The sequence below is a fragment of the Cryptomeria japonica genome, chromosome 6 (genome assembly GCF_030272615.1).
Source record: "Cryptomeria japonica chromosome 6, Sugi_1.0, whole genome shotgun sequence".
NCBI lineage: Eukaryota > Viridiplantae > Streptophyta > Pinopsida > Cupressales > Cupressaceae > Cryptomeria > Cryptomeria japonica.
Window position 1 is genome coordinate 105561169 of NC_081410.1, and position 23031 is coordinate 105584199.

The 23031-nt window shown below is 35.7% G+C and overlaps 1 protein-coding gene across 5 annotated transcripts in view; it reads right to left on the reverse strand.

The window, feature by feature from the left end:
* Nucleotides 1–23031, reverse strand: part of LOC131030537 (glycine--tRNA ligase, chloroplastic/mitochondrial 2) — a 305534-nt gene that overhangs the window by 108017 nt on the left and 174486 nt on the right. For all 5 annotated transcript variants that reach the window (XM_057961392.2, XM_057961391.2, XM_057961390.2 and 2 more), the window contains one exon: nucleotides 22726–22944. In XM_057961392.2, the coding sequence (XP_057817375.2) occupies nucleotides 22726–22944 (219 nt within the window). The remainder of the gene's footprint in view (nucleotides 1–22725; nucleotides 22945–23031) is intronic.

Below are 23031 nucleotides of genomic sequence, written 5' to 3' on the forward strand. Positions count from 1 at the left end.
CATTTCATAATGAGTAAAATTCTATGTTAAATGATAAGTAAACAGCCTACTGTTGTAATTACATTGGGTAAATATTATTCTGATTGTCAAATTCAAAAAGTTCTTGACCCTGGCATAATAGATGAGAACCTCAAACACATGTATGGATGGACAAGTCCACGTCATCTAGTCGGATAGGTTTCCAAATATCCTACATAATAAAATTTCATGAAAATCATGGACTATATTGAGAAATTTGTGGCAGAATTTGGCACTTGTCAATGAAACAAAGTCAAGAGTGTTCCATCCCCACATCTTCTACAACCAAATGTCCCTTCCAATTGGAAAGGAGAAAATGTACCAAAGGACTATATCAAGAATTGTTCATTTAATTCCTATGACTGTAATGTTCCCACTTTGGAATAGAATTTAATAATAAATAATAATATTATTAAAATAGAAAAGAATAAAAATAAAATTTAAATTAAAACATAAAATTATATAATTAAATATTATTAAAATTTAATTAAGTTAATGAATGATCAAAGACATGGAAGGAAAAGTTATGACTCCCTCAAACATGGGATATAAAAGGGAGAAGGGAACCTCATTTTGAGAAGGGGATAATTTGGGAATCAGAAATGCAAATCTGATTTAAATAAGAAGTGCAGATCTGATTGTGAAAGGTTGCATCCCTTTCAAAGGGCAGAAGTAATGAAGACTTGCACACTTTCAAAGAGTGCTAATGGTGAAAGGGTGTGTCTCTTGCCAAAGGGCATCCACAATGAAGAGGTGTGACCTCTCCCTCACATTGAGAGATATATAGGAAAGGAGTCAAAAGCATCCAGTGACATGATCATCAATCAGATCAGATCAAAACTATTATTAAGTTACAGGAATTGGCAGCCTCCTAGTAGGGGACATTACAATGACAAAATGTAGGACTCAATATATCTATGACTGATAGGCTTCATTTCCAATATGTAAGCTATATGGGATAGCACAACGGATCATTCACGATTAATATCATATCTTACAAAGAAACTTTTGAAAAGAACTATTTAGGTTTGCCTCTTATCATCTGGAAATAGATGGATAAACGAAGGTAGTGAATAATGCTTGTAAGAGTACCTAAGTATGCATGTACATAAGAAGTGACTGCCTAGAATGGTTAAATCTAGCAAACTACTAGTAAACACCAAGTAACACTCTGCCAAAATGATGTTAGCATTCAAGGCATTATATGTTTACAATTCCCAGTCATCTAGATTTTTATGGGGCTAAGGTCCCTCTAGTGGTAGAGGCATCGAATATGTCCACATATGCAAGCTGAAGGAAAAATTGTCCTTGACTACTAATTGGATGCTGCAACAAGCATACCAACATAGGATAAAGTGCAGTTTTCAGCTGAGGGATATGCTGTTCATTCAGTTTCAATCAATACTAAATGAAAAGGATAACAAAATGCACAACCCTAGTACTATGGAGCATAGAATATTACTATAGTTAGGGAAGTACGTTGTGCATTCAATATCCTAAACAAAGATTGAATTCACAATGAGCTCCTTATCTAATGGCTATAAACAACAAAGACCACAAACAAAAATTTAAGCTATAAACAACAAAGGCAAACTAGCCTTGAATCAAAAAGTAATAATCAAGGAAGAGGTACAAGTGCTGGAAAACAAGACCAATTGTCGATTAAGATCAAGTGAAAGATGCTTCCAGTTGAAGATACCACGCTTGAAAATGAAGATTTCATAGATAGGCATCCATACTTTCCATGGCTTTGAAAAATGTGCAAATAAATGTAAGGGTAACTACATTTTTTTTTAAAGACCTTATTGACATTCATGGGTTTTGTAAAGTTTTAGTATTTAGTGTGTTGTTTTGTAATATAGTTTGTCACATGGAAATCATGGGTCCCATTCTCAATGTCTAAAAAGTCGTGTACATCTTGGTATTTGATCCTTCCTATTGCTACTCTAGATTGAGCATGTTTAACTATAGAGTGCGCGAGGGTATGTTGTGCACCTAAATGCACCATAATATTAAACCTATGTGTTAGTTGCTAGTCCCTAGTCCTACAATTATTAATTAAGTCATGTTTCATCTACCAACAATTAATTAAAAATTAAGTAGGTTTCCTTTCCCATTGACTATATAGTTGGATAAAACCAAAAATGTTTATCTATATCTATCTTATTTTGTTAATTATTATGAAAATCCACCACTAGATGAGCAATATAAAGTTTACTGTTGATCTTTGTTGTCGGAAATAATCATTATGTTATGTTGTCGTCGGTAATTATGGGTTACGGCAGTCAGTTAGTCTTCCCGAAGGGCAGTTGGATGCAATGGTTGGTCGCACCCCTTCGGGTATTATATATTGTATACCTTTCCTTCTTAGTCGGATCATGATAGTCGTATCTGGGTGTGATGTTATGAGCACTTGGTGTGCATGGACTGTTGAATTAATACAAGGACTGGTTCTTTAATATATTCCCATTATGTTCTGTGCATTTACTTTCTGCATTTAATCGTTTACCCATATGTGGCAAACAAACTTACAAGTGTATTCCACCTTAGGTAAGCAAATACCCCATCGTTTTGCACGATTTTCTTCTAAAAATAAATTTAAAACACAATAGATCATTGACCATGGATGTTAGGAGACATTTGGGAATACCACACTTCCTCCAAGGACTATCTCAATTTGCCATGTTACCCCGCGTCATTCTCCTATGAACGTAGTCAAATATTGTATCAACCTTTCATGATGATGATGGGGATGGTGGACCTTTTTGTGCTCCAAGTTCCCTCATCTCCTACATTCATTGGATAGCATTTCAGCAAAAATCCTTCCATTAACAAAAATGCTTTTACAATATTACTTTTTCTTTCAAACTTTTAGAGTATACCTATTGTAAGTCTACCCTATTAGTGATAATGTTTACTTGAATAGTGCATAGATAACCAATTAAGCTAATTATGAGTACCTAAATTTTTAGTTGATTGGTTTGTTTTCCTTACATGTGGAATCTTCTACATATCTTCATATGAATGCACTTGTACATTCTTCCACTAGTGATTTGCACACTTTGTTCATTGATTTTTTACTTATAACTTGCATACTTCCACTTGTGTTACACATGCTTTGCAGAAATTTCAATTTCTAACATGCATGCTTTGAGGAATCTTCAACTTGTAACTCCCATTCTTATTGAATCCTTCATTCTTGTGCATGCCTTATGTAAGTATATATTTGAGTGCACATGTTTTCTTAGTGGATATCTTGGATTCATGTGCTGTAGCATACACTCAAGGACTATGCGTATTTTGATGTTATTGGTTTCCACCTTATTTTTTGTGTCCTACTTGCATAAAAGTTCTTCTATTAGGTGTTTTTGTCCATATTGCAAGAGTGTAATTGTAATCACTTTAGAGTCACCTCTTGGTTTTGTTTTGGTGCAGTTTCCTTGCTTTTGGTGCAGTGTTTGTGACGTCTAATGTTCAAGTTCTTTTAGTCAATAGGAGATTTTCTCTTTACAGCAAGACAAACTTAGCGTGCACTTGCAGGTAGCCCCATTAGTGAAAAGGCTGAAATTGAATATTGAGGAAATTTAAGGGTTTGATATAAAAGTTGCAATTGGAACAATTCTACCATGCATTAAGAAGGTTCCCCAAATGGAATTGACGATGGGAGAGTACAAAATGAAGGATGATTTTTATGTACTCACCATGGATATGGAAGTGGTTTTGGGAGTTCAATGGTTGTACGCAATTGACAAGTAGGAAACAAGCCACTGTACCATGGAACTCTCCTTCCAACACAATGGAAAGAAGATAGTTTTGCATGGCTTATCTAATGAAGGCCCTATGGAAGTTTCAGCTAAGAGGTTAGAGTAAGTTTTTCGCAAGCATCAAGTAATATGGGCAGCCAAGTGTTTTATTACCAACACATGTCCAACCAAGGACGGGGAGGGTGGCGAAGGTGGGGAAGGGTTCTTACAATGTAGAAATTCAGTCTATTTTGGATAAGCATAGCAAGGTTTTCGAGGACATCCAACTTGGGCTACCACCGGATAGGGATTTTGAGCATCTAATAGAGCTTGAAGAGAGGGAAAAAGCAATAATGATCACTCCATACTATCATCCAAAGGTGTATAAGGAGGAATTTGAAAAGGCAATCAAATAACTCTTAGATATGGGGCATAGGCCTAGTTCTAGCCCCAAGAAGAAGGATAGGACCATGAGATGTGTATTGACTATAGAGCACTTAATAATAAGACAATCAAGAATCGCACCCTATACCAAGGATTGATGAATTACTCGATGAGCTCCACGGAGCAAAGTATTTCTCTAAGTTTGATTTGCGCTTAGGTTATCATCAAATTAAGGTGGGAAATGAGGATGTTCACAAAACAACATTTAGGTGTCATTATGGGCATTATGAATTCTTAGTTATGCATCAACTTTTCAATCATGAATGAATCGGGTATTCATTTTACAATTGAAGAAATTTGTTTTGGTTTTCTTTGATGGCATCTTGATTTATAATAAGACATGGGAAGATCATTTGAATTATGTAGATGAGGTATTGGGCATATCTGAACAACACTCTTTTATGCCAAAATCTCCAAATGTGAGTTCGGATTGACTGAAATTTTGTATTTGGGGTTCAAAATCAATGCACAAAGTGTTAGTGTGTATGATGAAAAAATCAAAGCAATCCAAAATTGGCCTAGACCTAGGAATTTGACACAGCTAAGAGGTTTTGTAGGTCTTTGCAGCTACTATAGAAAGTTTGTGAAGCGTTCCTTCAACTTGCGGCTCTTTTAACAAATTTAACAACGGGAGCTTTCACATGGAGTCCAACAGCCCAGCAAGCCTTTGATAAACTCAAGGAGGTAATGAGTTCATGTCCGGTTTTAGCAATTCCAAATTTTTCACTTCCCATAACGTATGAAAGTAGAAAGCTCAAGGAGGCTGAAAGAAACTTTTCAATTTATGACAAAGAAACGCTGGCCATATTGCATGCTTTAGCCAAATTTCGTCCATACTCGGTGTGTGGAAATTTTATAGTCAAAACGGACCACAATAGTCTGAAATTCTTCCTCAACCAAAGGGATTTGAATGATAGGCAGCAGAAGTGGGCAAGTGAAATTCAAGCCTATGATTTTGACATTGAGTATGAAAAAGGGAATAACAATGAGGTGGTTGATGCGCTTCTAGAAAGCCTCATTTGCTAATGATGTTTTGGAAGACAAAGTGCAAGATGATAGGTACAAGGTAGAGAATGAACTTATTCTCCATAAGGATAGTGTATATATAATACCTAAATCCAAGATGAAGGAAAAGATATTGAGAGTTTGTCATGAAAAACCGCATGCTGGTCATCCGGACTTCTACAAGACTTACAAGCAAGGGAACATTTTTCATGGAAAGGGTTGAAAAAGGATCTTATGCAACATGTAAGGGAACATACAAAGTGTCAACAAAATAAGGTGGAGCAAATAGTATGTATTAAATGGATGCATTTGGGGGAATATTGCTACAGTACAACTCATCATATATCAATGGTATGTGTTCCTTTAAGACACTCCATGGTTATGATTCCCCTCCTTTTATTGATATGTTGTTGTCAAATAGTAGAGTGCCCAGTGCAATGGATATGATTTAAAAAGTATAGATACAATGAAAACCCTCAAGAATAACTTGCAGCAAGCTCAAAACCAGCATAGGTATACGTTGATAGATGCCGAATAGAAAGGATCTTTTAGGTAGGGGACATGGCGTACTTGAGGTTACAGCCTTATAGATAGTTGTACATCAAAGGGATGCAGGCTGAGAAGCTAAAACTTCATTTTTATGGACCATACAAGGTAATCATGTCATGTCCCCTCCTCGATCGTTATATATATATATATCAATTATTATTATTAATTAATATAATAATTACCAACGAATGATTAATTGAAATTTATTTATTTATTAAAAATTATTATTTAATTAATATTTATTACTAATAACATTCTTGAAATATTCAAATAAAAATTAATTAATATTATATTATAAACATAGTTTATAATTGATATTAATTAATAATAATAATGACTCTTCAAGGGATGCATATCTTTCAAAATAGTATTAAGAAGACAACGATTGGTATAGCAGCAATTTGTATAAAGGAATGGATATGTCACTTGAGGGAGGGGTATCCTTTGTGAAGAATGGTGACTCCTCATCCCTTCGTTAGGAATATATAAAGAGTGGGGTTTATTCATGAAGAAGATCGGGGGGAAGGAATGAAAAAATAGGTAATCAGGAAATACCAACAAATCAGAACAGAATTTGGAATACATATAATCGGCATATAGGAAAATAGAAATATAAGGAAGAATTCATATAGGATATTTTATAAGATATTAGATATTCAGCAGTTCGTCTGGTTACTACAATTTGGTATGAGTTTTCTGTGCATAGCATAATAAGTGTTGTAACAACATACATGCATTTCTGCATACTTATGGCTAACATTACACTGCTGTTATGATTGCTCTTATATATCACCACAGATCAGATCAGATCAGAACTGTTATTAAGTTACATGCAAACATCCTTGTTCTTGGTGGTATGCATGGGGATGTGCTTAATATGTATGCTTAATATATGAAGTCTGATAATGTTTTTATGCAGAATTTAATAGCAATATTATGATAGACTGCAATACGTATGACAGTCATTCTTAATTTCATATAGTGGCAGACCATGTCAGATCTGTCTGCCATTACAGCCACTAAATATACTTAATGCTTTTAGGCAATGGGGTATTAATAATTTATATAATAGGTAATTAGAAAATACATAAATATTTGATAATATAATTTAATTCATTTATTTATTTATATGATATTGATGTTAGCAAGATTTATATTGGCTTGATATACATATATAAATATATATACTTGACATGATATCAATAAGATTATATTTATATATATTTTTTAAAATGAATTATAAATAGACATTATTATGAATATAATGGATAAGTTACTTTGATTGTATTTTCTTAGATTATTTATATATGTGTCTTATCTCATAACCAACCAAAGGAATGAATGGAGGAAGTTGTTAATGCCTTAGTAGCTTCTACAAGATAAGACTCTCCTAACTCATTAATCTCCTCTATTCTGTTATTAGTTTACTCATTCATGCTTTATGTTTATCAGACTATAACATTGATCATAATTATGATATTGATATTGGATAATGATGGATTAGATTGACGACCTACTTAACTATGTTAAGCGTCAATCTAAATGCTAGCCCGATAGCATATAATGCTAACAGTTATTGTTATTGTTTACTTTATATTGATCCATTATCATATGCTTTCATACCGATTCATTATCGGGTATGTTTTAGATCTGTTACCATTAACAATGATACCGATTCATTGTTGGGTATGTTTATAAGCACTGTTACCATTAACAATGATACCGATTCATTATCGGGTATGTTTATAAGCACTATTACCATTAACAATGATACCGATTCATTATCGGGTATGTTTATAGCACCGATTAGTTATGGATCGGTTGATGGTTGTAAGAGTCACGACCAAGTGACATCTTGGTCGGACATGTCTAAAAGACATGTCTGATCAAGGTGCCACTTGATCGTGGCCATCTTACTATTTATACATCATTCAAATTAAAGGAGATGACATTGAAATCGATACATGTTCATCCTCCTTACCTGCAATAAAAGAAAGATAACAATATTAGTGTCATAGTCATACTATCAAAACACAAAATACACCATCCTGCATATAACCTGTCCATTAAATTGGAAATTACAATACATTTATAGAAGTAAGTTAGGGAATGGTAGTTTACCTGTTCTCCCAAGCTAAGTATGCCACCCCAAGGGATGGAATTGTCACAGTGGGATGCTGCATGCTCTTGGGTTTAGTTGGGTTGAGCAGTTTATAGGCAACCTCGTGAGGCTTTCCTACCAAACTAAACTATGATTGGTTATGGGTAGAAAGACATGTCTATCATTCTATATTTGCTATTAATCCATGTATTTATTTGCCTATTCCCAAGTTTATCAAATGACTAGATAAAGTCACTCTTATATATTTAAAAAATGATAAACTATATTATGGAATTACTAATTTAGAGCAAAATCTAGGTAATCACTAGTAGGGAACATTACAAATCAAGAAAATTGGTGAGGTAGCTTATAAGCTGGAGCTCCCCTCTAACAACAGAATCCATAACACATTCCATGTTTCATGCCTTAAGAAGGCCCTTCGACGGCAAGTTACTCCTTCGCAAGAGGTGCCACCACTTGACTAAAGGCAAATTGATTCTTGAGCTAGAAATAGTGCTGAATGTGCGAGACAAAAGTTAAGGAACAAAGTCATCCCAGAGTATTTTTTGAAATGGAAGGGACTCCCCCCTCGAAGATGCTACTTGGGAGAGGATTGAAATCTTTGAATAGCCTTAAATTGCTCGAGGACAAGTAATTTTTGGACATTATGAACCCGTTTGCCTTCCATGTCTACCTTAGCCTTGTGCCTTAAATTTTAACAAATGGAGTTAATAAATATTAAAAATTTCATTTTTTTCTTGGGCTGACCAAGTTTAGGAAGTTTTTGCTAAATAAATAAATAAAGTTTTTATTTTAATAAATTTTTGGCCAACCTTGTGATGATTAAGTTGTAAACCGACCCAGCCTTATATATATGTGGGTGTGTTTTTTTGTGGAGGTATCAAAGACTTCAAATTTTCCATGCATTATACAAATGCAAGCATGAGACTCAGATGCCAACTTGAGCTCTCATCCTTGGTAGGATGCAAAAACTGCCAATCACTTTGCAATCAAATATTTGATTCAAACATTTAATTATTTCAATTTCATCAAGAAACCTACTTTGAAAGACCCCCAATCCAATTTTCACCCAATCTAATCCAAATTAGGAGGTTTTGTGCAAAATTTATTTGCCGATAAGTCTTTGGCCAGCGTATGTTTGGATGGGGTTTGACTGGTTTTTGTTTTTGTTTTGATTGGTTTCGAAGTTTAAGCAAGATTCTTGAATATTACGTAAAAGAGATTGCTGATTTATCATAACAAAATGCATAACATAGAAGGAAGTTAATCAAGAACTTTCATTTTTACCTAAAAGAATAATGAACATACCATTAACATGTGCTCATAGGTCTGATGTAAAATTCCAGCCAATAAAATTATAGAAATCAACTCCATATAATGGTAAAACCCTAAATACACTCTAGGATTTGAAAACCTTCATCCCAAAATGTAGCGGCTGACTAAAATAGAGCTGGAAATAGGTAGTTAAGACCTCTAGAAGGTCTGCCCTGCAACCAATTGTAGAAAATCTGCCCTCAAACTGATAGATCTGCTCATAAATCCTCAAAGAAGGCAGCCATATGCACACTAAAGCTGTATTTTGATGGAAACTGATACTCGAAGATATGGGTTTTCGTCCAAATCCCCCAAATCTTCCAAAAGTTGGCGTTCCTGGAAGCCCTAAGCTACTGAAACCCTCATGCAAGCTGCTGATCTGAAAATGTGGAGGTAAGAATGAATCCAAATGATAGGCAAAATGCCTTTTTATCTATTTTGGGGTTACTATTTGGCCTTAAAATCATAAAATATCTTCGAAGTTCTAATTTCTCATTGTGAACTTGTAATGTCCCCAATTTTGCGAGCATCAGAGTTCGGTGGATTTAGCCTATTATGCGACCCTCATAGGCTGATAGGATGGATAGAGGGTCTTGAGGGAGCTTGGCTTGGCTTCAGTTGTCAGATTGTTATCAGTTGGCTTTCGTTCGGACTCTATTTGCTCGGATTACTATTTTTAGCAGTTTTTAGCACTCAGCGGAGCACCCCTGCTATTTTTAGCAGTATGGTCTGGTCACGTGCAGAATCACTTCCTTCTTCGTCAGCTTCAGACAATTCGTGCATCGGGCATATGTTGAGAGAGATATTAATATTTAATTGATTTAATTAAATATTAATTATTTGGAGCTTATGTTATAAAGTTATAATATTTTAAATATTATAACTTAAGTGATTTTTGCTAAAGGGGTCGCCCAGCATTGAAGGGGCCACTTTTAATTATATTTTATAATTAAAAGTGCTTTCGAAAACTATTGAAAAATTAAAAAGAAAAGTTCGAATTTATTTAAATAAAACCTAATTGAGAAAATTCGAACTCTTGAGGAGATATAAGGGTTTCATTGGGATTTGAGATCATTATGTTATGAAATGGATTTTTGATCAAGTCTTCTTCCAGAGAACGAAGCCAAGGGTTTCAGTTGTCTACAGACATTGGAGAACGAGCCATCTTCAGTGTTGCAGTTCAAAGGCTGTGAAATATCAGCTGATCTATTGCATTCAGAGAGATATCTTCATTCAGAAGTTATCACAGAACGTTCACAGAGTTTTCTTTCAGCTTGCTGCAATAATCAAGCTTTTTTATCCACTGCTACAGTACTCGCGTGAATAGTACCCGCGTGAACAGTGCGCATGAACAGTGCCGTGAACAGTGCGCTACAGTGCCATGAACAGTGCGCATGAACAGTGCCGTGAATAGTGCGCTACAGTGCCGTGAACAGTGCGCATGAACAGTGCGCTACAGTAGTTGGAGTTCTATAGAAGGGGATTTAGAGAGGTTGAACAGCTATATATATGTGACAAGGGATTTGCATATGAGAAGAATCAAACCAATATATCAAGGCAGCCATTGAAATACCAGGTTTTCTATCTATGGTCATTGTATTAGAAAATCATTACTTCATTGCATCATTTTCTATTATGATTATATCATGAAATATTTGGAGGTTGCATATGTTTAATGGAGATATAATTTGCATATTCCACATTCAACATTGATCAGCCATTTAGCTTTCATGCCAATTGTTTGCTTAAATGCCTAATGGTTGTAGGTGTACTTTCGGATGCATGACAAGTGTTTGTCTTAATGTCAACTAGCTGTACTAGTTAATTTCAGTCATTACATATGTGTGGAAAGGTCTAAAACAGCTAGTATATCATTTCTATAACAACTTTGCATTGTTAGAAGCTTTCCATAACTTCATTTGCAGCCTACAAACCCAAAGAAGACAAATTAAGAATTCACTACAGCGGCTTCAAACATTGTATGCCAAATGTTTGACAATATTCCTTGGTGTTCATATAAGCAAAACAGGGTCAGATTAGCCAAGGGATATTACAGAACTTGGCCCCCTTTTAAAAACAACTTAAGTTACTAGGATGGGGGGCACTTTTCACTATTCCTCTTATGTTTCTCTATTACTATTCGCTTTTTACTATTCCCTTAAGGCCAACTTTAATATTTCAAATTTAATCATGGATTCAACCCCAGAACTCCAATCTGATAGGCCCGTAAAGATCCCTGCTGAGCTCCACAACCCTTGGTTGGGTCACCTCTCCACTTCACTAGCCTACGGAAACCCGATGGTAGGCCAATCCCTACTCAACTGCCTATCACCTAAGAAGGGGACATTACATATTTTGGGGTGTTCATAGGGAATTATAGCTATGTCCGAAAGGGTAGAAATGCATGTGTAGTTCTATGACCAAGTCTGGGTGCTTCGCTCGCAAGGACAAGTAACAATGATCTATCCACTTCTTTTTTGCCACTAAAGTTGAACGTCGATCTCGAAGCCTTCTCCCCACTAGATCATGAAAAGGAGTTGACGCCAGATGGAGAAAAGCAACGCATGATCAATGATAAATTCCATACCATCGGCCATACAGAATAGACATAATTCAAGGGGCATATCAACTCGCAAGCTACTAGCTCACCCTATAGCCACCTTTGCTAACTAAATAATCAAGAGAAATGCATTGCAGTGATACTAAAACAAGGAGAATATGCCAATATGATTTTTGAATAGTTATTGAATCGATCCAGCCGCTTTGTCTGAATAGGAAAAGATTGATTGAGTGTAATATCCCCTGTTCAAATAGTGATTGGAAACAAGGAATATTTGCTGCTAGGACTGCGTGTTAAACTGTTACTAATGTTGCGTGTTATGTAGACTGCTGTCTCAGTAGTTTTTCAGATTGATAAAGGACTCAACAAATATACATTTGACATGAAAGAACAACTACAAATGACTCCTTAATGAAGTATGACAGCCGAGCAAGTATATGTAACCATAGTATGACGTTCTATCACCCAAATCAGACATCTACCAGCTAGCTGGCATTTTGTCAAACAGTTGGTATGTATCCTCAAAAAAGACAATTGAATGTGATGCAACCCCCAAACTATATTCTTATTCATATAATAAATCAAATTATATTTCATATGACAGCCTAATGACAAGATATAGGCAGCTGATAAATGAATACATGGACTATCATTTCAGACTTCTGAGGACTCCAAATCTGCAGCTAAACTTATACATCCATACTGAAAATTTACAATGAAATCTTGAAGAGAGAACCTGGCCAAATCGCCTTATAGGAATAAGTTAGAAGTGATGTCAAAATACTCTCCAAAGGCCAAATCAAACCCCCTCATAGTCCGCCCTTACTGCTGCATACCACAGGTCTGAGATCACAGTATTTGACAGCTGATATCTCCTCAAATTTTCACCAAGAATGATTACCTTGGTTGCTCAAGTATAGCGCCACCCTCAATATATAATTTGGAGACCAAATTGAATGGATAAGTGCAAGTCGAAGGGTGATGGAAGACCAAATTTGACAGCTGATATCTCCTCAAATTTTCACCAAGAATGATTACCTTGGTTGCTCAAGTATAGCACCACCCTCAATATATAATTTGGAGACCAAATTGAATGGATAAGTGCAAGTCGAAGGGTGATGGAAGACTGAATGTTGATTTGAATGGCAGCAAATAAGCTTCTAACTTCACCCAAGCTGATCGGTCTCACCAATGAAGATGTCTCAAGGCTCATGCCAAGTAATTTCACCCAAATCGATGGGTTTCTGCTGTGCACAGGTCTATCTGATCAGACCACTGTTAAAGGGCTTAATTGACACCAAAAGTTCATTCCAAACTGCTTTAAAAGGATCGCCTTGCTCCCTAAGTGAGAATGCTACCTTCTAACTTGTGATTTGATGCATCAATGATGAGTAGCAAACCAAATCGAGGGTTTGGAGGCTCGGCTTAACACTGAGATTAGTCTGTAATATACTTCAATCTCACCTCAAAATCTCCTTAATGGCATCGCCTTCCTTCTTAGGCAATATCGCTGGTCTCCAAAAGAAAGATGTGCATTCACCAATTCATCAAATGTCAAAATCGTGGTTAATGAAATCTGAAGCAATACACCAGCTGTTATAACCGATATAAAATCTCCTTAAGATCAAGTGAAAGGACTGATTTGTCCTTCCCAACCATCATCAACTCGTTATGCACAAATGTGGAAAACTGAGTATCTCCCACTCCCAAGAAGTAGCTAGGGTTTTCGTCCAACTCTTCCTCAATCTGCTGAAGGTTTTCGTCGCCAGAGATTCCACCAATGCCATGCATCAGTCATTTCATCATATCCATATCTCCCATCTCCAATCTAGTCGATCCCCTAACATCCTCTTCTATTTATCCTTTTTTATCACCCTTCACGAGGTTCCTTCTAGAAGAGGGTAGGTACACTTTATTATTTAATATTATTTAAGAGACTTTTAATTATTTTTAATTTTTATACTTAAGTCACTATTTAATTAAAATAATTAAATATAGAGTCACTTTTAATAATTAATTTATTTTAATGACTTTATAAGAAATTAATTTAATTAATTCCTCCTTTATCACCTATTAGCCTAGCGGCTAAAATTGGGGACATTACAAATCTGCCCCTCCTGAAATTGCTTGACCCCAAGCAATCTCCGCTGCACAATCTCAACATTCTGAAAAATATCACCTCCTAGATCCCAAATGAAATACTAAGTAATGTCAGTGCGATCACTACACATGTCCTACATCATCAACTGAATCCACATAATCAAATCATATGCTGCAATAGGATGAATCTCATAAGGATCAATCAAATCATGTAGTGGATCCCTCTTGCCCTTAAACTTAACCGGAGAGAGGCCATCATTCTTCTCATGTACCCCCAAAATATGTCTCTGCAGCAAATCATCAACGTGAGGATCAAATGTGTAACTATGAATACTCCTCACTATGTACACCTGTGAATTATCTTCTATGAAACCAGCATGAATCTTTTCAAACACCTCATCATGTGTCACAGGAGTGCAAGCCTCAGCCCTGACAATACCCGGATCCCAAACCAATCCATCAATCCTACAATATATGATGAAGATGAGATGACTCCTCACATCACTATGAATCACCCATCCATGAAGGTTGGCCGTCAATAAAATGTGGAATTGAACTCCCACATGCCAATGAAACAACACAAACAGCCACTCAACATCGCTTAGATGATTCAGATCAGCAACATGGATGACGTCATAGAAGTCAACATACCATTGTAAATCAAAGAGATCCATCTCATACTTACTGCCCTTCAAATAGGTATGTCCGCACACACTCTTGTCCCAATGAATAGCTGATGTAGTCCATGCCAAATCTGAAAATGCTTTGGAAAACAAATCATGACAGCCACTAACCCATGCATGATCAAGGAAGATTAAATCACCAATCAGCAAATAGATAGCTGCCATATCATAAGAAATAGGTGCACACTTCAAATTTGTAATGTAGGTGTCTTCCTTAACACCCCAAAGTATTTCATGTGTGGCTGATCTCATAAGGTCACTATACTCATGTTCTATGTGGTTGCAGCGTTCCTTGACCTTTTCTAGGTGTTGCTTTGTTTGGGCAGCTAGCAACTTAGCTTGCCTAGCTTTTTTTAACCACAATTCACACAAGATTTGAGTCCTTTCTACATCTTCTATGCTGTGATGCACAAAATCATACCTCTTATTATTAACATCAGCAACCCATGTCTCATGACTGCCTTCCCAAACTTGAATGCCAACATTAGGGAACTCTATGTCATTGTCTTCTCCCTGATTATGAGTTGTATTACCCCGAGGATGAAAAGTTATAACAATGCTGTTATAACTATCAGCACTACTGTCATGAACTTGTGTTATGCCTTCAACTTCCATAAGCCCTTCTTCTTCATGCTCCACACTTGTAGGCTCATCTTCACAAACTCTTGCATGTGTAAAGGCTGAAATCTCATGAATATCATGGAACATAATGCTGCTGTCCTCAAATAAATCAATGATGATATCATGCCATTGCAAAGTGTCTCCTCCATCAGTTGTAGTCACAACACTAGTGGCTGCTCCACTAGGTAAAGGATCAACTTTCACATCAACCCAAGTCTGATATAAAAAATCAGAATGCTCATGATTTTACTTCATCCCTTCCAGCTCAACTGTAATACCCAATTTTTGAGTATCTCCACTTGACAACACTATAGAACCATCAACCTCATGTGTAGTAATTATTGTCTCATGCTGATGCAAAGGAACCTTACTGCTATCATGAAAATCAAAACTGTTGTGGCTCAAATTCTTCATGTTTGACACTTATATCTTACATGCCAACATTCAAAGCTTCTTCCGCAACATTTTTGTCATTTTCTAACACATCTACAATTTGATTAAGTGAATCAGCATGTGTATAAACCTCCCTAATCTCATTATCTGCACATTGGTGATTAGGTTCCCAAAAAACTTTGCAAGAGAAGCATAGACCTTGTCTTCTCATTTCATTCCTGCTCATATTATGCTCTTGTCTGAATGTTTTCCCATTATCACTTGTAGGTAGAGAAATTTCCTTCCTTTCCAATTTCCCAAACCTTTTTAGAAATCCTTGTTTTGTTTCTAGATCATTCATCAAAGCTTGCAAGTTCCTTATCAAATCAATAGTTGATTTGTCGAAATCCATCTTCCTTCTGTAGCTCCCCAACAGGATGGCAGGAAACCTCTCTGATATCCTGTTCAAATAGTGATTGGAAACAAGGAACATTTGCTGCTAGGACTGCGTGTTAAGCTGTTACTAATGTTGCATGTTATGTAGACTGCTGTCTCAATAGTTTTTCAGATTGGTAAAGGACTCAACAAATATACATTTGACATGAAAGAACAACTACAAATGATTCCTTAATGAAGTATGACAGCCGAGCAAGTATAGGTAACCATAGTATGACGTTCTATCACCCAAATCAGACAACTACCAGCTAGCTGGCATTTTGTCAAACAGTTGGTATGTATCCTCAGAAAAGACAATTGAATATAATGCATCCCCCAAACTATATTCTTATTCATATAATAAATCAAATTACATTTCATATGACAGCCTAATGACACGATATAGGCAGCTGATAAATGAATACATGGACTGTCATTTCAGACTTCTGAGGACTCCAAATCTGCAGCTAAACTTATACATCCATACCGAAAATTTACAATGAAATTTTGAAGAGAGAACCTCGCCAAATCGACTTATAGGAATAAGTAAGAAGTGATGTCAAAATACTCCCCAAAGGCCAAATTGAACCCCCTTCATAGTCAGCCCTTACTGCTGCATACCACAGGTCTGAGATCACGGTATTTGACAGCTGATATCTCCTCGAATTTTCACCAAGAATGATTACCTTGGTTGCTCAAGTATAGCACCACCCTCAATATATAATTTGGAGATGAAATTGAATGGATAAGTGCAAGTCGAAGGGTAATGGAAGACTGAATGTCGATGTGAATGGCAGCAAATAAGCTTCTAACTTCACCCAAGCTGATTGGTCTCACCTCCTAATTAAAGCGCCTTACCAATGAAGATGTCTCAAGGCTCATTTCAAGTAATTTCACCCAAATCGATGGGTTTCTGCTGTGCACAGGTCTGTCTGATCAGACCACTGTTAAAGGGCTTAATTGACATCAAAAGTTCATTCCAAACTGCTTTAAAAGGATCGCCTTGCTCCCTAAGTGAGAACGCTGCCTTCTAACTTGTGATTTGATGCATCAATGATGAGTTGCAAACCAAATCGAGGGTTTGGAGGCTCGTCTTAACACTGAGATCAGTCTGCAATATACTTCAATCTCACCTCAAAATCTCCTTAATGGCATCGCCTTCCTTCTTAGGCAATATCGCTGGTCTCCAAAAGAAAGATGTGCATTCACCAATCCATCAAATGTCAAAATCGTGGTTAATGAAATCTGAAGCAATACACCAGCTGTTATAACCGATATAAAATCTCCTTAAGCTCAAGTGAAAGGACTGATTTGTCCTTCCCAACCGTTATCAACTCGTTATACACAAATGTGGAAAATTGGGTATCTCCCACTCCCAAGAAGTAGCTAGGGTTTTCTTCCAACTCTTCCTCAATCTGCTGAAGGTTTTCGTCCTCAGAGATTCCACCAATGCCATGCATCAGCCATTTCATCATATCCATATCTCCCATCTCCAATCTGGTTGATCCCCTAACATCCTCTTCTATTTATCCTTTTTTATCATCCTTCACGAGGTTCCTTCTAGAAGAGGGTAGGTACACTTTATTATTTAATATTATTTAAGTGATTTTTAATTATTTTTAATTTTTATACTTAAGTCACTATTTAATTAAATTAATTAAATATAAAGTCACTTTTAATAATTAATTTATTTTAATGACTTTATAAGAAATTAATTTAATTAATTCCTCCTTATATCACCTATTAGCCTTGCGGCTAAAATTGGGGACATTACATTGAGCCAATGATGCCTGACAAATGTGATTCAATCAAAAGGTATATAATAAAAAGAGGGCTTTCCTCTTTCAAAATAACTGAGATCCAAGAACTACACTCGGATTTCCGTAATGAGAGATAGGGCCATTTCTTCATATAGCGGAGTATAGCATCACTTCCATAGATAATAAAAACTAGACTAATATAGCTCAACTACAACAATAGATTTAAGGGCATTATTTGGAAGAGCGCTAGGGGAATTGAAAGAATTCCTCAAGTAAAAAACAATGTCAACAATAGATTGAAGGGCATCTGTCATAACTCATAACCCCTCTTTGGACATTAGATTAAATAAATACGATAATTAAAACATTTATTAATTAACATTTAATAATATTAGAAAATCGTCTCATTTATGAGACTTCACGATTTTCCTTTAATATATGATTATTAATATTTATTATTTGTTATGATTATTATTTATTATTATTGTTTTATTTTAATGTAACGTTCATATTTCAATTATTAATATTATATTAACTATTAAAGAAGTTTTACCATTAAAACATAAAATAGATATATTGAATATATTACACACTCCTAGGCTTCTAATGTCTAAGTTCTTATACGCACAACCTATTGAACAAGCAGGACAGCAAGAAGGAGGTGAAGGATGGGGTGATTGTTTATGAGAGTATGTCATGTCCCCATCTTTGAACTAGAAAACAATAAACAGGTTGTATGTCTTTTGTAAAATAGCACACATTGAGGAGATCATCTTATTCCCATATGGATTAAGACAAGTAAGAGATTGATATATAATCCATCCACCAACGCATAAAGACTTGCAAGCATCCAAATTCTCATGGTGAAACAACTCTCTCACACATACGAAATCATGACCATTGTTCATCTTAACCAATGATAGATGCCTAACTTCAGGAAGCTTTTCCAAACCCATCAGTGAATCACAAATGATTTCCTAAATACGACAAGAGATGGAGGAGCACAAGTATGTTTAGAAATATCAACGCACATTTCAAACAAAACGTATTTTATTGGTGAACACAAGTTAATGTAGTTTGATCAAATCGTGTTTCTATATCAAGCAAATGGAATCGCTGAGCAGAGCATCTAATCAGGCTCTATATATTCAGCTATTATATTTTCTGAGCATGGAAAGTCTGTAGAAGATTATCAGCAACAACGTATACAGTAGAAAGTCAAAACACTTCGAGACAATGAAAAGAAGTAGGTTTCGATGATTAATCATATCTGAGATATATCATAAAATTGACTATAGCCGAGTTGTATTCATTACCTAGTATAATCGATAAATTTGAAAGAGTCGATAATCCTATTGTCGACTTGTTAATATTAAAAACAATGGAAGGAAGTTACAATTTATATTGACCAATGGCCAACAAATGTAAATCGTGCATATTACTTAACTAAACATAACCGATAGTTATATGAATTGGTTAGTAATGAAAAGTCATTGGCTAAGAAATGCAACCTTCTACGAACGGGCATAAGAGGGGCATATAAAGAAAAAGAGAGTGTGGTGTAGATGAGGGAATGAGGAGTATAGAGTTCAATCAGTTCTGCAGACTAGTAGATAAAATATTCCGATCTCATATTCATTGAAAAGTTATTCAAAGACAGCAGATATATATGTCAAAAACATAATCAGATGCACTCAGAAAACATATATTAATTCAACATCATTTATAATTATCTTGTGATGTAGAAGCAGATTATAAAGGAAGGAATTCCACGTGGGGTGTCTTCGATCTGACAGAGAAATCAGAATTTAAGGAAAAAGACTTCAACAGAAATTTAAGTTAATTAATATTAGAAGGAGCTTGCCAAAGTGCTTTGTGGGCCCACCCAATAATTATTCAGAATATTATAATAAAAGAATCTTCCAATAGTATTTGTAGAAAAGGTTGAAGATTTCACAACTTTTGTTGTGTGTTTTAGCAGCAGCTCCACTATAGGGAATGGGGCCCACTTGTAATATTTGGAGATATTGTTGTGTTTTCAATTTCAACACCACTTAAGCTTTTACAAGGAATCTGGGAATTTTTGTTTGTGATTTGAGCCAAAGGGTTAACAAATGTTTAAAAGGAGTCAACAACATGCTGAAGAATTTTGCTTGGGAGAGTGCCAAGATAAGTACTACTCTTTTAAATTCAATATTTTAATGAAATGTGTTTTTTTTTTAATAATTTTATGTTTATTAATATATTATCATTCTCACTTTAATTTGAAATTGATGTCTCAGTATTAAATTATGGTAAGTCTTAAATGGGGACATTACAGCATCTATCAATAGGAGATTTTGGCACATCAAGCACAAGCAACGTGTGCCCTGTTGGTTCGCTATCGTGATTATATAAGAATAAATGTTTACTAAATGGGATTGGCACTGTGTTCTAGTTCGCTACCGCTCACTACACTGTGTTCCTTCTATTCCATCTTTCTAGCTTCGTCTTGTTTAAGAAAAAAAAGATAGGTTTTGTCAGGTTCCTATTTTGAACATAGTAGATTGGGCTTGTGTCCATGTTATTATAGAGGGAATTAGATTAGCATAGCACTTCGGGTTGGCTAAATTTGTACCAGTGCATTGGGTGGGAGGGAGAGGTTGACTCTTTTGGCTCTGATATTTGTTGATTCTGAATATGGCATAATAGGGAATGGGTCAAGTGAACTATAGGTATACTCGTTGTATCATAAACTACTTGTCTTAAAAACTATGAAACATCACTAATACAAGGAGGCGTCAATTAGATACAGGTGCCAGGGGCCCAAGTAAAATCCAACTCTTCTTCGTTTGTGTCCAGTTACAGACTTAAGAAGCCTGAAAATGATAAGACTCGATGGTAGAAGGGTCTTGTAGGGTGTGGAATGGATAATAGCTAGGTAGAGGTGAATGATTCCTTGAAGCAAACAAGACACTAGTAGCCACTGATCTAGAGTTAGATATTGTTTGGGACCTATCGTAGCTACTAATAAGTTTATGCATTGCCAGTCACCTCAAGATGGTGTGAAACAATTAGGAACTAACATTGCCAGTCACCGGAAACATCTACAAGGAGTCTTAACATAGGTTCTTACTCGATTCGGGTTGTTATAATTTTTTTAAAGCTTAAGTGTAAGAACCTACTATGATTTTATGTACAAAGATTGTCAAATAATATGTAATACCCTATGTTAAAAATTTGAGTTAGAATATTTCACTAAGGTAGAAAGAATCTCCAAAAGGGAACATCTAGCCTTATAATTAGATGTGCTCAAATCAAAGTAATTGTGACAATTGTTGATCCATGACCATACATACTTTTAATTTAGCTATGTTGGCTTTCTTGCATAGCCTTACACTACACTACATAGCACCAACACCAAACCACATTATGCAAAACTCTAGCACCATCATCTCACAGATCAATAATTCTATAGTCACAACCTCAATCAACATGATATTAGGATGACATTCACCAACTTGGTGCACAATTTAGGGGGCTTCCACACAGGTTAGGATTAACACCAAATGGAGCCACTTCAAAGAACACTCTCATGGTTCACACAACATTGACAAACGAATGAACACAATGCACACTTAAAAGATGGACCGATCTATCAACAAGAAGCTGAATCAAGGAATGGAGGAGAAGTGCATCAATGTCCGGGAGATGAAATATCAATCTAAGGGAAAAGGAGTGCTCCACTAATGGAGGGGGGAAGGAGTGCTCCCTTCCTTTTCCAGTCCCTCTCCCCAGCCTGCTTCCCCACCCTCACTATAATAGTTGTTGGAGGCAGAGCACTATAGAAAGTTGGGCAAGGTCTACCCTCTACATAGGAGGGGGAGTGAGTCAAATGCCTCTCCTCTATTCTTCTATTGAATCTAAAACATTTTTTCGACCCTACTTAATTAAATAAGCCCATCCTATGTTCGTGTATATATTTGTACTCAGCCCATAAGATCAGGTGGCACTGACCATTATGGTAGGGAAATCAACTACAAAGAATTCTCCTAGTTTTCTTATCTTTGTAAACCTCATTCTCAACCTTTAGGCCTTTATACTTGTATTTACAAAACCTTATTTTTGTATGTCCTTCCATAAGTCAATAGTTTACCAGCAAGATTATTAGATTAGCCAACCACACCACCATCTTGAGCTCCACGGGGTAGATCCAGGTTACACCATCTGATTCATCTGATCAAATATCACATGCCCATAAATATCCATGCACATTACTAAATGCACTTCAGCTTGCCTTTGTATCAGATCACCTAGATGAACACTAGTCAAAGAGTATGATGGTCCATTCCCATAGGAAACCTTCTGATGTCTCCCAGACATCCGAAACATTTATCAAGCAATGCAACAGATACTAAAGAAACTCAATAATATTCTCAGTACATTGTAAGATCAGAGTGCAAGAGAGAAATTTGCTCAAGAAATTGACATCTACCCAAACCTATTAAATATACAAGATGTAAAGATTATTGCCACACAAGATCTACACACATTTATGGGCAGATTTCTGAAATTAGGTTCATCTACAATTTTCTAGAGGATGGCAACATTAATTGACAAAGCTTCCACAATTCCTTTTAAATCTATATGATTTAAAAAACCAATTACCCTCATTTTGAGCACAGGTGTAAAGACAATGTATTTGAGTATTTTGAATTCGAAATGAATTTCAAACACTTTGTGTTCCTTTGCCTCTTCATTAATAGAGAGTGTCACTATTTATGTGTGCAGCTAGAAAGGAGCCTATTTAAACTATTCCACTAGGTATCCAACTAGATCTTTCAAATTAACCATAAATTATTTTTCCTCAAGTAAATTTTTTTGTCAAGGTACTCAATGTACCATTTATAATAATCTAAATCCATTATCTCGAAAGTCCAAAAAAAGTTGTAAATTATTCAAGAAAGAAATAATGTACTTTACAATTTATGTAATGGTACATACATATTTATGTCCATACCTCTTGAGAATAACCCTCCCTAAGAGCATAATGACGACCCATTATACCAGCAAGAGATGTGAACTCCATAACCATGGTAGTAGCCAGATCTGACATGGTTAGTTCTGCAGCACTCTGTGCCACTGAAAATTTATTTTCCTCCAAACCCATGGCAGCGCCGAGTCTTGATATCATTTTCTCAATACGTTTGGACTTATCTAACATTGATCCCAGTTTCTCCTGTTTCAATTTATGGCCTTTATGCAGTAAATATCCTATAGATAATCTCATCATGAAACTACAAACAAGATTAAAAAAAATTGTTCA